Source organism: Halichoerus grypus, chromosome 6, assembly GCF_964656455.1.
Source record: "Halichoerus grypus chromosome 6, mHalGry1.hap1.1, whole genome shotgun sequence".
Taxonomy (NCBI): Eukaryota; Metazoa; Chordata; class Mammalia; order Carnivora; family Phocidae; genus Halichoerus; species Halichoerus grypus.
In genome coordinates, this window is record NC_135717.1 from 79,158,357 (window position 1) to 79,172,748 (window position 14,392).

Consider the following 14,392-nt stretch of genomic DNA (forward strand, 5'->3'; position numbering starts at 1 on the left):
TGTACTGATTACTCTTAAAAAAAAAAAAAAAGGATTGTGTCACTAGTAAAGCTACCTTGCAAGAATGGAGGTAAGAAACAGTCACTACAAACAAACAAAAAGCAAGAGAGCATAACATGAAGATACTGGCACTAAAGAAACTTCTAAAAAGTGTACTTCAGGATGAAAAAAATGAAGGATGGTCAGGGATACAACAAGGAATGGGGAGCATATAACACTGCACATAAATCTACACTGTTTGTATAAAGTAACAACAATAATCATAGTATCTAAATTCTAGGTTAAAAAAAACTAAAATAATCACTAACAAAAGCCTATAAAGTGGGAGGGGTGGTGATTAGAATTCGTGTCAACACTGGAGGGAAGGGTTAAAATGTCGTTTCACTTTAAACCCTGTTAAGCTCAATAGGTATGAAAAAAGTCTACTTTCTGGACAAATACCATATGATTTCACTCATATGTGGAATTTAAGAGACAAAACATATGAACATAGAGGAAGGGAAGGAAAAATAAAATAAGACGAAAACAGAGAGGGAGACAAACCATAAGAAACTCTTAACTCTAGGAAACAAACTGAGGGTTGCTGGAGGGGAGGTGGGTGGAGGGATGGGGTAACTGGGTGATGGACATTAAGGAGGGCACATGATGTAATGAGCACTGGGTGTTATATGCAATTGATGAATCACTAAATTCTACCTCTGAAACTAATAAGACACTATACATTAATTGAATTGTATTTAAATAAAAAATTTTTTAAAAGTCTACTTTCTTGTAACTAGCCTGAAGAAATACTTACACCTATATACAAAGAGATGAATATAAAAATGTTCATGGTAGCATTGTTTGAATAGCAAAAAACTGGAAATGATTTAAATAACAATCTACCAAGGGTTATAAGATTGTAGCAGATCTGTATGTACCAACATACTGAGTGGGGAAAAAAGCAAGTTGCGTATATCTATGCATCTATCTATATGGTATATATCATAAATTATATAGTATATAACATATATATTCTATGTGTACAGCAAAAGAATGCAGGACTACAGCAAACAGACAGGGGAAAGGGGAGAGGAGCCAGACTTGGGGGTGAATGGAACTTTACCCTAAAAACAAAAACAAAAACTTCATCTTTATCAATAATGTTTCTATTTTTTTGTAAACAGACTATACTCATGTATTTCTTCTGTAAATATAAATTAATTTTAAAATATTTTACTGCAATAAAAAAGAACATAAAACTACAAGTTCTTCAGGGACAGGGTGTTTCTCCCTTGAATACTGCTGTAGCTAGCAGCTGACGGCACATGATAAATGTTGAGTGACTAGAACATTTTTGTTAGCTGTGTTTTTCCCTAACTAGCATGACAATGGATAACTCGTTTTCTTCCTCCTACTTAGCTCAATTTTCTACTTTTATTTATTTAGTCTTTCAAGATTTTATTTTTTTAAGTGATCTCTACACCCAACATGGGGCTCAAACTCACGACCCCAAGATCAAGAGTCACATGTTCCTCCGACTGAGCAAGGCAGGTGCCCCATTTTCTACTTTTATATATAACATTTACAATAGTAAAAATATACTTTATTTGAAATAACAAAATATGGCCTTAAGGAGACGCCCACCCCCCCCCCCCCGGCTTTCTGTCTTGCCCCATTGTCTTGTGTCACCCAGAGCTCAGGGACAAGGCTCGGACTCACGATTCTGTAACAGCTCCAACATCATCCTCATGTATTTGACTCATGTTTAGCTTCTTAGCTATTAATTCTAAAGACAGGACAGATGCAGTCATTCCAGAATTCCTGGACCTTTGGGCCACCCTTACCCCCTCTGTAGCAAACAAGGAAGCTTGAAAACCAGTTCTAGCAAGAAATGTTTCTATGAGATGCCTTGTAGCCTACGTGTTGGCGTTCTAGTGGAAGAACAACGCTCAGAGCAGCGGTGACCCAGAAAAATGTTGTTGGCAGGTGACAGGTAGGACAGGAACCCAGGGTGTCAAACTCCATGGGGTTCCCACACCAGTAGAAAAATAGACAAAGGGTATGAGGCAATTAATTTGCAAAAATAAAATATGCATTGCCAATAAACAGGAAAAGAATATTTCACCTCACTTCTGATAAAAAGAATGTTCCTCAGAACAACAGCAACTCTTTTTGCCTATCATATTGGTAATGATTTTTAAAATATTACCCAGAGTTGGCAAATATTTGCAAAATGGATACTTGCCTGCAGTACTGGTAACAATGGAAAACGATTCAAACTTTTTTTTTTTAAGATTTATTTTATTTATTTCAGAGAGAGAGAGAGGCACTCAGGGGAGAGGGACAGAGGGAGAGGGAGAGAGAAACACAAGCAGATTCCATGCTGAGCATGGAGCCTGGCGTGGGGCTCGATCTCACGACCCTGAGATCAGATCTGAGCTGAAACCAAGAGTTGGATGCTCAACCGACTCTGCCATCCAGGCACCCCACGATTCAAACTTTTTAGAGGGCAGTTAAAGCACCAAAATCCTTAAAATTTTGCATACCCTTTGGGCCTAGCAATTCTACTTACTAAGAAATTGATCTTAAAATAATCATGATGGCATGTAGAGATTTAATCACGGTGTCCCGGCTTATAAAAACAAAAGATGAGGTGGCCTACTTAAAAAACAAAAAACAAAAAATGACACAGTCTCAATATTCAAAAATACGGACGGGTTAAATAGTTCCATAAACCGACCCATAAATGGAATTAATATTACGCAGCAGTTTTTTGTTTTCAAAAATATCCTTCATCTGTAACAGTTGAAATAAAACCTGCCCAACCTCTTTCACATAATTGTAAGGCTCCAATGGGATAATGGATATAGAAGTGCTTTGTAAACTGTAAAGTGCTCTCCCTATGGAAGATAATAAACATCAAAATCCAATGGTATGTATTTGTGACACAGCAAGGGAAAACAACGGTACACCAAACTTCATGTTTTGAAAATGGCTTCATGTTTTGAAATGAAAATGGCCACACATAGCCATTTCATTGGCCGAGATCTTCACCTGGTCCCTCTCCTGCCATACAGAGCAAAATGGAGCTAAGGCGGCTGTGGTTTCACTCTCGCCCTGGCTGGCCTGGTTTCCATACCATACATGAAGTGTGAGTGTATTCTTAGGGGAAAATTCTAGAATGTTAACAGTGGTTAACTCCAAATGCTAGAATTTCTGGCATTATGTATTTTCTTCTTTTTTGCCAATCTGATTTTTTTAGATTTTCTAACATTAACACATACGGTACTACGATTCTAGTTTAAAACAAAAATATTTTTGAAAATCCACAGGGTTCCCGTGGAAGGAAGAGTTTTTCCCCTTTCAAACGAATATGGTTCTCTTCTGCACTCTGCAGAGTGTAGACAGTGTGGGTGGACCCTCACAGCGCGGGGCAAAGGCACATGGCCTTTTCTTCCTCCTCCAGCCTTTCTAACAGGGACTTTGAGCCTGGTCACAGGACAGCCTCTCTAATCAGATCAGGCTAGGGAAGGAGGTGACCCGCTTCACGGGACCATCGTTCTGGCTTAGCCCTTGCCGAAGGTCAAGGAGGACTCCCCTGCTGAAGAGAAGAGGGAGGGGTCGCCAGGAGGAAGCACCTTACCTATGAAGTTGATGGCAGCTGCCCGTAGGAAGGACTGAGGGCTCTTCAGGAAGCCAAAGCTCTGGGACAGTAAGTCCCCCACCAGCTGTATTTTGCTTGTGTTCACCTGTGAAGCCAAAGAGGGGTGGTGCTGACCAGGAGCTGGGGCTGGGGGGCCCTGGGAACGCTCCTAACCCTCTCACCCTGTCCACAAGCAGCACTGTTCTGTCTTCAGCCAGCTGAAGGTGCTCGAACTTATAGCTGCAGACACCCCCATCCCAGCAACAGGGCAGACTTAGCAGGAAGTTCATAGAGAGAATTTTGCTCCTTCATACCAACATAAGGGAAGAAACAACTGATGTGGAGCCAGGAGACCCAGGATTGAATGCTGGCCCTGACACTGGCCTCACTTTTTTCATCTGTAACAGTTGAAATAAAACCTGCCCAACCTCTTTCACATAATTGTAAGGCTCCAATGGGATAATGGATATAGAAGTGCTTTGTAAACTGTAAAGTGCTCTCCCTATGGAAGATAATAAACATCAAAATCCATTGTATTAAAATTACTAATGTTGGTTCCTAACCTACTTGCTTAGCCCTTAAATATTTACTTTTCCACAAGGATTCCTGATCTGCCCTGTTCTCAACTTCATAGGAAGTAGGACCTTAACACCATGACCAAAAGCCCAGTGACTCCTGCCTACATCTTTTTCTACCAGCTGTAACCAGAAAACCTCTGTCCCATTGCCATCTACTACCCTCACATGACCTTCCTCGCCTCTGAAAGCAGAAACTGGGATACAGCTAAGAGAATCAGATATGAAGAATGAGGGACTGGCACCCCGAAAGTGCATTCTCAGAGTTTGCTGATGATGGAGAATGAGAATTAAGGAGTAGAAAGAATGTACCTTCTGTCAGCCCTCCCCTATTTAGCCTCTCAGCCTACCTTTGAGTCCCTAACATGAGTATTGTGGCCTGGCTTCTCAGGGACTCTCACTCACCAGGTACTTGCACGTTTCTTCCAATACCTGGATGTGATTGCTGAGGGTGGTATGCCGGAATATCTGTGTGAGTGATGACCAGCCAATCACATTGGTCCACTCAGTCAGGGCACCTCCATAGGCCTACAGGATGGAGAGAAGGGAATTCCCAAAGCCTCACTCCTACAGCTCTACAGAGCCAGGCCAGGAGGCTAAGTGGAAGATCACGAAGCTAGCCCCCAAGGGGCTTGGTTGAGGGTACGTAGCTGGGACCAGGTGAAATATGGGACCTTATTCATGACATGGGACATAAATAGCTTTAGGGAGCAGAACCATATCAGGATAAGATCAATGGCACCCAAAAGAGGGTATAAGTGCTCAGAGCCAGCCTGGAGGATGACACAAAGAGGTGGATATAAAATGTACAGCCAAGGCTGGGCTCATGAAAAAGAGCCAAAGGCTATGCTCTAGCAGAAAGAGGGATGAATCAGGCTGAGCTTGGCAGGACAGAGGTCACCAGTACCTTGACTACCTTGGTGTTGTTATCCAGAATGCTAAGCAGCAGTGGGACTAGAAAAGTGTAGATCTCTCTTCGGGTGGAGAGTCCAGGCTTGTATTTGTCAACTTGATGCAACATGTAGCCCAGGGCAGAGGTGGCTGAGATCTTCACCTGGTCCCTCTCCTGCCATACAGAGCAAAATGGAGCTAAGGCGGCTGTGGTTTCACTCTCGCCCTGGCTGGCCTGGTTTCCATACTCCCACATCTCACTTCCATATCCAAAGTACACTGATGGCATTATGTTACATAATGCAAAGGCATCATGGTTTATGTATCTGAGTAATTCTCTTTAGAGCTGCAGAGCTAATAAGTCCCTTTGTAAAGGCAGAGAGCTAGGGAAACCAAGACCATAGTTTCAGATCTGCCCTGGACCATATCTACAGCTTGTAACTTAATTCTCTCCTATGGATTTAGCTTTAAAATATATGTATGTATTTTAAAAAATACATATAGTTATCCTAGTTATGCTGTGAATAAAATTACTTAATCTATATTGGTTTATATTAATTAACAATGATCATAAACAGCTAAATTATACGCTTCAAGAGTATATTATATATTAATTTAACAAATGTTTACTGAGTAGCTATCATGAGCTGGCATAGTGCCAAATAACAGAGACAGGGTGGGACAAACAGATAGTCCCTACACTTGTAGGATTTGGGAAGCAGACATTTTAACAAATTGGATGTACACATTATTATTTTTTGCCCAGTGAACATAATAGCCAAACAGAGAGATAATTCAATGTTAGTATGTTAATTCAAAAGTATCACAGGCAGATCAGCTCAAGATCAATGATTGAGTATTACTTCAGTTATCCCTTCCTGCCCCAAATCCCTGAAAGAAATAGTAGAGATATAGTTTTTTTTAAATCCATTATGAATCTGAAATAATTGATGGGATCCCCCCATAGAGAACTAGAGTATCCCTGAAAAACAAACAGCAGACAGGATTGGAATTGACGTTGAAACCACAGCCTAAAGAGTGGGCAAGAACAGACTGCTGGAGGAGGTGGGTGTGTTCTGGGAACATTCCAAGCTTAACAGCTATGAATACAGGGAGCAGAAGGGGATGCTGGGCAACAGACATGGTAGTCATTTGGAAGGCTATCGTTCAGGCATACAATCTCCTTCCACCTTCTCCTTGCACCCTGCCCTCCCAATATCCTCCTTACTAAATAGCAAGCAGCAAGGGAACATACCACCCAACAGAGCAGGGAGTGTGCTTTATAGACCAGAGAGATGAGATGGTGCCCTGGGTGTCTGGGAATACCCAGGAAGAGCAGGGAGCCTTATAGTCAAAAGACTGGCTATTGGCACATCCAACGGACCACGTATCTCTGGCCACTGCCCCACAATTACTGAAGTCTGACTGCAGTAATAGGTATTACTTTCACAGAGGGCCGTCCAAGAGTCAGTAGTGCAAAATTTCCAGAACTCACTGCCAAGACTCACCAAACGTTTAGGAAAATCAGCACCACAAGAGAAACAAACAAACAAAAAACCCTGCAATATCCAAGGCCACAATTAATAATATAATCAAAACAAAACTTTGGAGAAACTATAATTGAATCCTCAGGAAGATTATGTAAAACAAGTTATTGAGGACATTTTTAAAGCACTTGGAAATCCAAACTTTGAAATTCTAAATAAATAAGCAAACAAATAAATACAGGCAAAGGTAAGGCAGTGTCCCTATAGAATAATGTAATAGCTATTCAGATATCACACCATCAACCAGAAGAAAAAAATAAAGAGGACCTGCTTCATAAAAAAACCAAAAATAAATAAATAAAAATTCAATAGATGGGTTGAATAGCAGAATAACCACAGCTAAAGTAAGAGGAGAATCAGTCCAGAAATTCTTCCAAGGTAGACAAAGAGGTGGGAAATAAAAAACAAAAATTAAGAAACACAGAGAATGAATCTAAAGAAATTCCAAAGAATAGAACAGAGAGAAGAGAGAAAAGAGGATACACCAACAAAATAATAGAATAATATTTTACAAATGATAAAACTACTGAGCTTTGCCTAAGTAAGTTCCTATGAGTAGGTGAGTGGTAAAGCAGCACTGGGAACCCAGATCCTATGGCCTTTGGGTCAGTGTTCTTTTCATTCTGCCAGGTTGTCATTGTGTAGATGATGACAATTTACTATTTCTTGATTAGACCATAAATCAACTTTTCATTCTAGCAATATGGAAGAAAAGATAACCTGACAACTTTCCCACTATAAATACCTTTAAATGCTAGATAAAATATACAAAATACTTTTCTTTAATGCATAGCTGAGCTTTAAGAAAGTAAGATCTCCAGAGGCCAAAGATGAAGAAGTTGCTGACCCTCCAGCTACTGTGCGGGCAGGCAGATGCCACTGGTCTCAATAACCTAGGGTCACATCTGTTCATACCTGCTGGTCTCCCTAGCCTGCTTCACAAGGCAACCAGAGGCTGAGAAGCAAGCATCATGGACAGACAGACAGCTCTAAGAGAAGCCTTCTGCTTGATGCTCAAAGAGCCAGAAAGGGGAATCAAAATGCTCAAAGAGAGTGGGGAAATCCCTCATTTCTTTTTTCTTCCTTCTATTCTCTCATATCACAGTTCCAAAACAAGCCCCATGGGAGTCTATAGGAGCTAAAACTCTAAGGGAGGGGAACCTCACTCTTCATTTGAAGGAGCTGAGGGCCCAAGAGAATGGACAAACTCCCATTGCTTTATTTCCTCTGCCCTCATGTCACTTGGCCCAGTTGTGGGCACAGTCACAAAAGTGCCTGACATTGCAGAGTAACTAAAGCACCAGCTTTTTTGCAAGACAACTGGAAAAAGGGAACCCCAAAGAACTGTAAAACCAGGGAAGTCACAGAGAGGGAGGAGCTAGGGAACGTGACCCTATAAAGTTGTTTATGAACTCCTGTGCTCACTCCATGCATAGATCTGACCCTAAACCACATACTGTAGACTTTGAAAACTGAACTACAGGAAAGACAATGGTTCAGATCCCAGGCTGGTATGGGTGGGTGGCATAAACTCAGAATAGCAAAGGCTATGAATTCAAAACTGACATTGAAATCACAGCCCCCACACACAGAAGGCTAGTCAGAACTTGCAGCCTGAAGTTAAACAGGTCAATTTCTGCTAACACAATAATATCAACATTCTCCATAGGATTTAAGTGGCAGCCAGAGTCATATAACTTAATATTCGTAACGTCCATGATACAATACAAAATTACTCAGCATGCAAAGACCCAAAGCAGTTATTACACAAAATGCTCAAAAAAACAACAATGAACACTCTTGAAATAAATACAGGAATAAAAATTTTCAGCAAAGAACAATATATCAAAAAGAAACTTGAGAACTGAGAAATACAAGACTGGGTACATTTATTGACAAAACAGATGTCAGAGGAAAGAATCAGTGAACTTGAAGACAGAGCAATAAAAAGTATCCAGTCTGAACAAAAAAAGAAAAAGTGATTGAAAATGAACAAAATCTTGGGACCTATGGGACAATAACAAAAAGCCTAAACATTTGTGCCATCAGATTCTTAAAAGGAGAGGAGAAAGTATAGTGCTGAAAAAACTTGGAAGAAATAATGGCTGAAAACTTTCCAAGTTTGGCGCAAGACATAAACAGAAATTTCAAGAAACTCAGAGAATCCCAACCAGGCGAAGCCCAAAGTAATCCATGCCAACGCCTTCTAAACTACTTAAAGCTAAAGACACATGTGAGGCAAAATAAAGACATTTCCAGACAAAGACTGAGAGTGTTTCCTATTAACAGACCCTTGAGGAAGAAAACACAAAGGAAGAAGAAAAAATATATATCCAAAAGGGAAGAGAGACCTGTGAGAAGAAAAGGAAGGCAAGGATGTTTGTCCACATTTATAAATAGAAGGAAGTATTGACCATACAAAACAATAACAACAATGATGCTGGTAATGATGACATAAAGACCAAATCCAGGGATTTTAAAAGACTGTGGAACTAAAATCTTAGACAATGTTAATCTATAATATGGGAGGATATCATCATAGTTAAATCATTCTTTTTTTTTTTTAAAGAGTTTATTTATTTATTTGACAGAGAGAGACACAGCAAGAGAGGGAACACAAGCAGGGGGAGTGGGAGAGGGAGAAGCAGGCTTCCCACCAGGCAGGGAGCCCGATGTGGGGCTCGATCCCAGGACCCTGGGATCATGACCTGAGCCAAAGACAGACGCTTAACGACTGAGCCACCCAGGCGCCCCAAATCATTCTTTTTTAAAAAGATTTATTTATCTTAAAGAGAGAGAGAGCATGAGGGTGGTGGGGGGAAGAACAGGGGGAGAGGGAGAGAGAGAGAATCTCACGCAGAATCCCCACTGAGCATGGAGCCAGACACAGGACGTGATCCCATGATGCTGAGATCATGACCAGACTGAAATCAAGAGTTGGACACTCAATGGATTAAGCCACCCAGGCACCCCAGAATTAAAGCATTCTGTGGTCCTTATATTGTTTGGGTGGAGGATAAAGATATTATCTTTAAGCTTTGTTAAGTATACATGGTGAATTTTAAAACATGTAAAAATGGATGAATCAGGGGGTGCCTGGGCAGCTCAGTTTGTTAAGCATCTGATTCTTGGTTTCGGCTTAGGTCATGATCTCAGGGTCATGAGATCAAGCCTCACATCTGGCTCCACGCTCAGAGGGGAGTCTGCCTGAGATTCTCTCTTTCCCTCTGCCCCTCCTGCACCTCAAATAAATAAATAAAATCTTAAAAAAAAAAAAGATGAATCAGACATTGACCCTGCCATCATGGAGCGTCCAGGCTCACAGAAGAGATGAGACCAATACAAAACTAATTCAAATCCAAAGTTCAAAAATTAAAGAGTTATAGATGCCAGAATAGGGAGGGGCATTGAAAGCATGCATGTCTGCTGTCAAGTCTCTTTTGGCTCTAAAATTCTATGATCTGTAGGGAGGCTAAGACATGGGGTGGATTAGTATTGCTCTGGGCAGTTCAGATTCCTGAGCCTTTGGGTCCTTTCGACAAGATTGCTAGCATTCTGGGGTCCCTGTGTTGTCTGGGAAGAGGGTAGAGTTGTGAGTGGTCTCCCCACTCTTCACTCCAGAACCAATTTCATAGCAGCGTGTCACTTTTTTTCCTTCAGTGGCTCCTGGTGAGAGAATAGGTAGATGAGTGTGTGCTAGGTCTGTCTGCAATAGGGAATGCACTGGGGACAATCCTATGCATGGCTTCAAGTAGCCAAGTCTCCTCTTGGCTGCCCCTCTATGACTTCAGCCTTCCACCATAATCCCATAGCCCTGCCCCAGTACCCTCAGCTCAGTTTCCAGGATTCCTCATCAGCCCCAGCCCATGCTGTTCCCAACTAATCCTAGGGATCCAGGCCCATACATCATTGATGAGTGGACGCAGTTGCTTGGAAATGCTGCAAAACACCACCTTGGTCTCCCTTCCCATGACAGATGATGTTCCGTAGGCTCTTTACTGCTTGCACTGTCACTCGCGCTTCATTCTTCAGGAAGTCTCGCAAGAATGGAACCTGGCCCTTCAGAGATTCTGACTGTTTGGAAGAAGGCAGAGATCACTCACCACCTGGGGATCATGCAACACTCTGGGAACAGGGTTTTGGGAAAACAGATGGTGTCTAAGAGAAACAGACATGGGCAATCCAGGAGCTGGATGTGCCCAGGAAGTAGAAGGCTGGTGCTCACGGGGTTTGGGAGGCCTGATGACCAGTCTATGTAAGTCTACAAACCAGATGTTGTGCTGCCCTAGGATGAGATGTTGGGGAACGTGCTAAACCCAAGATAACTAAGAGACCCAAGGGAGGTAAATTAAATGTTTCAAGGACTCACATTTGATTCCCATTTGGTCCTCCCCACTCTTACTTGTCCTGGGTGCAGTGCCAAGGTTACTGATGCCACGAAGCCCAACTTCCTTCATAATGAGGTTGGGCTCTTTGACCCACTTGATCAGATTGCTCAAAAAGTCTTGCCCCAGAGTCTAAGCCACTGATCGTTGCCAGAGGAGCTGTGGGTATGAGGAGACTACAGCTATGGATGGAGAAAATGTTATGAGTACCCAGTACCCACCTCAGTCCTCCCTCAGGTCCCAAACTCAGGTAAGGAGTATGTCCAGTTGAGAGCAGTGGCAGATCTATACACATGGGGTGGAGACTAAGGGGGTTATCCTGATAGGAGGATAGAGGATAATGCTGATAAGGTTTCAATTTTGAGTCAGATGCTAGGATCCATGGATCATTCTGGAGGTTGAGCTACTGGCCCCCTCCTCAGGTTTTCCTGCCTCCTTTAACCAGGCACCTGAAGTGCCAGAGAAGGGAACCCCACTTTAAATGGCTCAGTCTTATTCTTTCCTCTTTTTGGGACTAGTTATTTAACATTTTTGTTAAATGTTCCTCAGCCCAGGAAATGAATGGGTCAGACTGTGGACCTTTCCCCAGGCTTCACCTGTGCATAGAAGGTCCTGGCCAGGATCTTCCGATGAGAGTTGGAACTATAGAGGAAGTTCCTGACGAGGTTGAGGATGTGGTGCAGGATGGCAGGTTCAGAGTTCTTCACAATGCCACTGGGGTGGGACACAAGAAGCCAACAGTTGCTGCAGGGAAGGTGGCAAGGGACCAGTGTGCATGGAACAGGGAAGACGTGAGGGCTGAGGAATCAGGAGACCAGAGGGCTGGGAGGTCGGGAAGGGACAGTTGAAGGCTGGGACTTGGGAAATTGGGGTCTGGGGACTAGAGTGGTGCCAGGGTTATTGGGGAAATAGCCTCACCTTGTCAGGTCCATGATCCCTATGTAGTAAAACTTGGGGCAGGACAGAAGGTCCCAGCAGTGATGCTGATTTGCATAGACCACCACTCCGTCATATGCAGCAGCCAAGAACACCAACTTCACTACCTCCAGGGCACAACTGAAGGTCACCACCATTGGGTTTGTGAACAGAAAGGGACAAAAGGATGGACAAGGCATTATGCCCTCATTTGTATCCTGTGCTGGGAAGCCAGGAGACAGTTTCCTGCTCTGGTAGCTGTGTTCTGCTTTCCTGCTGACAAAAATCTGTGGCTCTGTGAAACCCATCTCAGATTGCCCATCCACTCCTTCAAACCCTGGCCCTCATTCAACCACAGGGTCCTATAAAGGAGACTCTAGAGAGATCTCAGTGCTGTGGTTTTCCAGTTTTGCTCTCCGGGGCACAGAATGGGGTTAGGATATCTTTTCACCTCCACACCCATCTAATCAGAATGTCTCTGCTTATTGGTTTGATTTCTTTTCATTTTACATAAGATTTCATTTGAGTAGAATGTCCTGAGGTTTAAGAAAAAAGTATGACAACCACATATTTAGGAGTCCAACCCCCATTTTCAAGATGAGAAAACGGAATCCCAGTTGTGACTTGTGCAAGATGGCAGAGCTAGCGACAAAGCCAAGCCGGAGGTCAATGAGATTCGAACGGCCACAACTGCATGGAGCGAATGACATAGGTGTGGGCTTGCCCTGTCACCTACCATCTAGTTGAATCTCTTTGTGTACAGTTATGAACATGGACATGAAGTGTTGAATGAATCAGCCGAAGCGTGCGTACAAGAAGAGAAACGAGAAGCTTGAAAATACGTGAGAATATTCTAGCATATGGGTCGTCCAGGGCCCTCTGGAATGGACTAGTCCCAGCCATCCATCATGAGAGGGTTAAGCTTACCTAGTGGGGTCAAAGGGCTTGCTCTTGCTGCCTGGGCCCCCCTCCTTGCTAAAGACCACCATCTTCTGGGGGACATTTTGCTCAATCACCCAGCAGAGATGACATAGTATAGCCAGTAAGAGCCGGGGATAGAACTCCTGGATGGCCTCCTGGCACAGGGACCCTGACAGCATCTCACACAGAGCACATGTCACCTGGGAGACAGTGGAGGAAGACATAAGATGGTCCCATGGCCCCATACACTGAGTCCCACCCTGCCCTCCCCATCATTGCCCAAAGGGCACAGCTCACTCTGACTCAGGCTTGTAAGAAGCACCCAGACTGAAAGCCCACCACTCTTCCTTAGGGAAATGAGACTGCACACATGCAATCTGCTTTCTCTTCACTCCCCTGACATTAAAAACAGAATGGGAAGCAACTCTAACTTTTTAGCAGAAAATTATTTGGGGACTACTTTGTCTACCCCTGGCAACCAAACCTCTTCCGCCTCCAACCCTCATGCCACCCCCCCAAGCCCTGGAGCGCCAGCCCCAGAATCAGGAGACAGAGAAAGCGGCTTAGCTCTAAACATCAGTTTCCTTGTCCATAAAATGGGATCAATCCCTGTTCTCTCTACATCACTCAGTTCTTAGATATATAGGTGGAAAAAGGAGGTTAAATCGAAAGTATAGTATTTTTTTTAAGATTTATCTATTTATTTTAGAGAAAGAGAAAGCATGAGCTGGAGGAGGGGCAGAGGGAGAGAAAGAGAGAGAATCTCAAGCAGACTCCCCACAGAGCATGCAGCCCAACAGGGGGCTGGATCCCACAACCCTGAGACCAGGACCTGAGCTGAAATCAAAAGTCGGACGCTCAACCAACTGAGCCACCCAGGTGCCCCTCGAATGTACGGTATTAGTGATTGCTCCTCTCTAAGACCTACTCCTACCCTGTGGCCCTTGACCTTCAGCTCTGCCCCTAAGTCCAAGAACAGTAAGTCCTAGGCTCCCCCTGCCCCCATGCTGACTGCCACAGGCTGGAAGGCCATCTCCTTAGTTTCCTCCGTGGAGTGGAGTTGTTCCAGGATGCCTATGAGCAGCTGCAGGACGCTGATTGTGGTCTCTCGCTGGGTGCCAAAGGCCTTCCACAGGGCCAGATTGGTTCTGCAGGACCCAGGGACAGCTGTGTCATGGGCCCGGGTGACCAAGTTCCTAGGAATAGTCTGGTCTCGGGCCCATGAAGGGCCAGTTCTCAGGGCCTAGACTTGGCCAGAGAACACAGAGATGAAGTTTGAATCGTGTCAAAGGGAAAGCATCCATGTGCGGTGATTTTTGGGCTAGGCTCGGGCTCAGGGAGGGGAGGGTTTATTGGGCTGGAGAATGGGTTCCCGGGCCATGGGAGAGGTACCTATCCCAAGGCAGGGCCTTGTTGAGAAGCAAGGGCATGACGTTGTGGGTGTTGTTGCCAGCCAGCAAGCACATGGCCCGCAGGGTCTCCTCCTTCGCGTTGGGCTCCAGCTGTGAGTTGAGCCGTTCCAGAATCCCCTCC

The 14,392-nt window shown here is 43.8% G+C and overlaps 1 protein-coding gene across 1 annotated transcript in view; it reads right to left on the minus strand.

Moving 5' to 3' along the window:
* The window catches only part of LOC118535837 (uncharacterized), a 117,094-nt gene that overhangs the window by 17,648 nt on the left and 85,054 nt on the right, over positions 1–14,392 (minus strand). The window contains exons 20-23 of the mRNA XM_078074148.1: positions 5,108–5,266; positions 4,606–4,728; positions 3,626–3,731; positions 1,702–1,768 (exon numbers count right to left, since the gene is read on the minus strand). Coding sequence (XP_077930274.1) covers positions 1,702–1,768; positions 3,626–3,731; positions 4,606–4,728; positions 5,108–5,266 — 455 coding nt within the window. The remainder of the gene's footprint in view (positions 1–1,701; positions 1,769–3,625; positions 3,732–4,605; positions 4,729–5,107; positions 5,267–14,392) is intronic.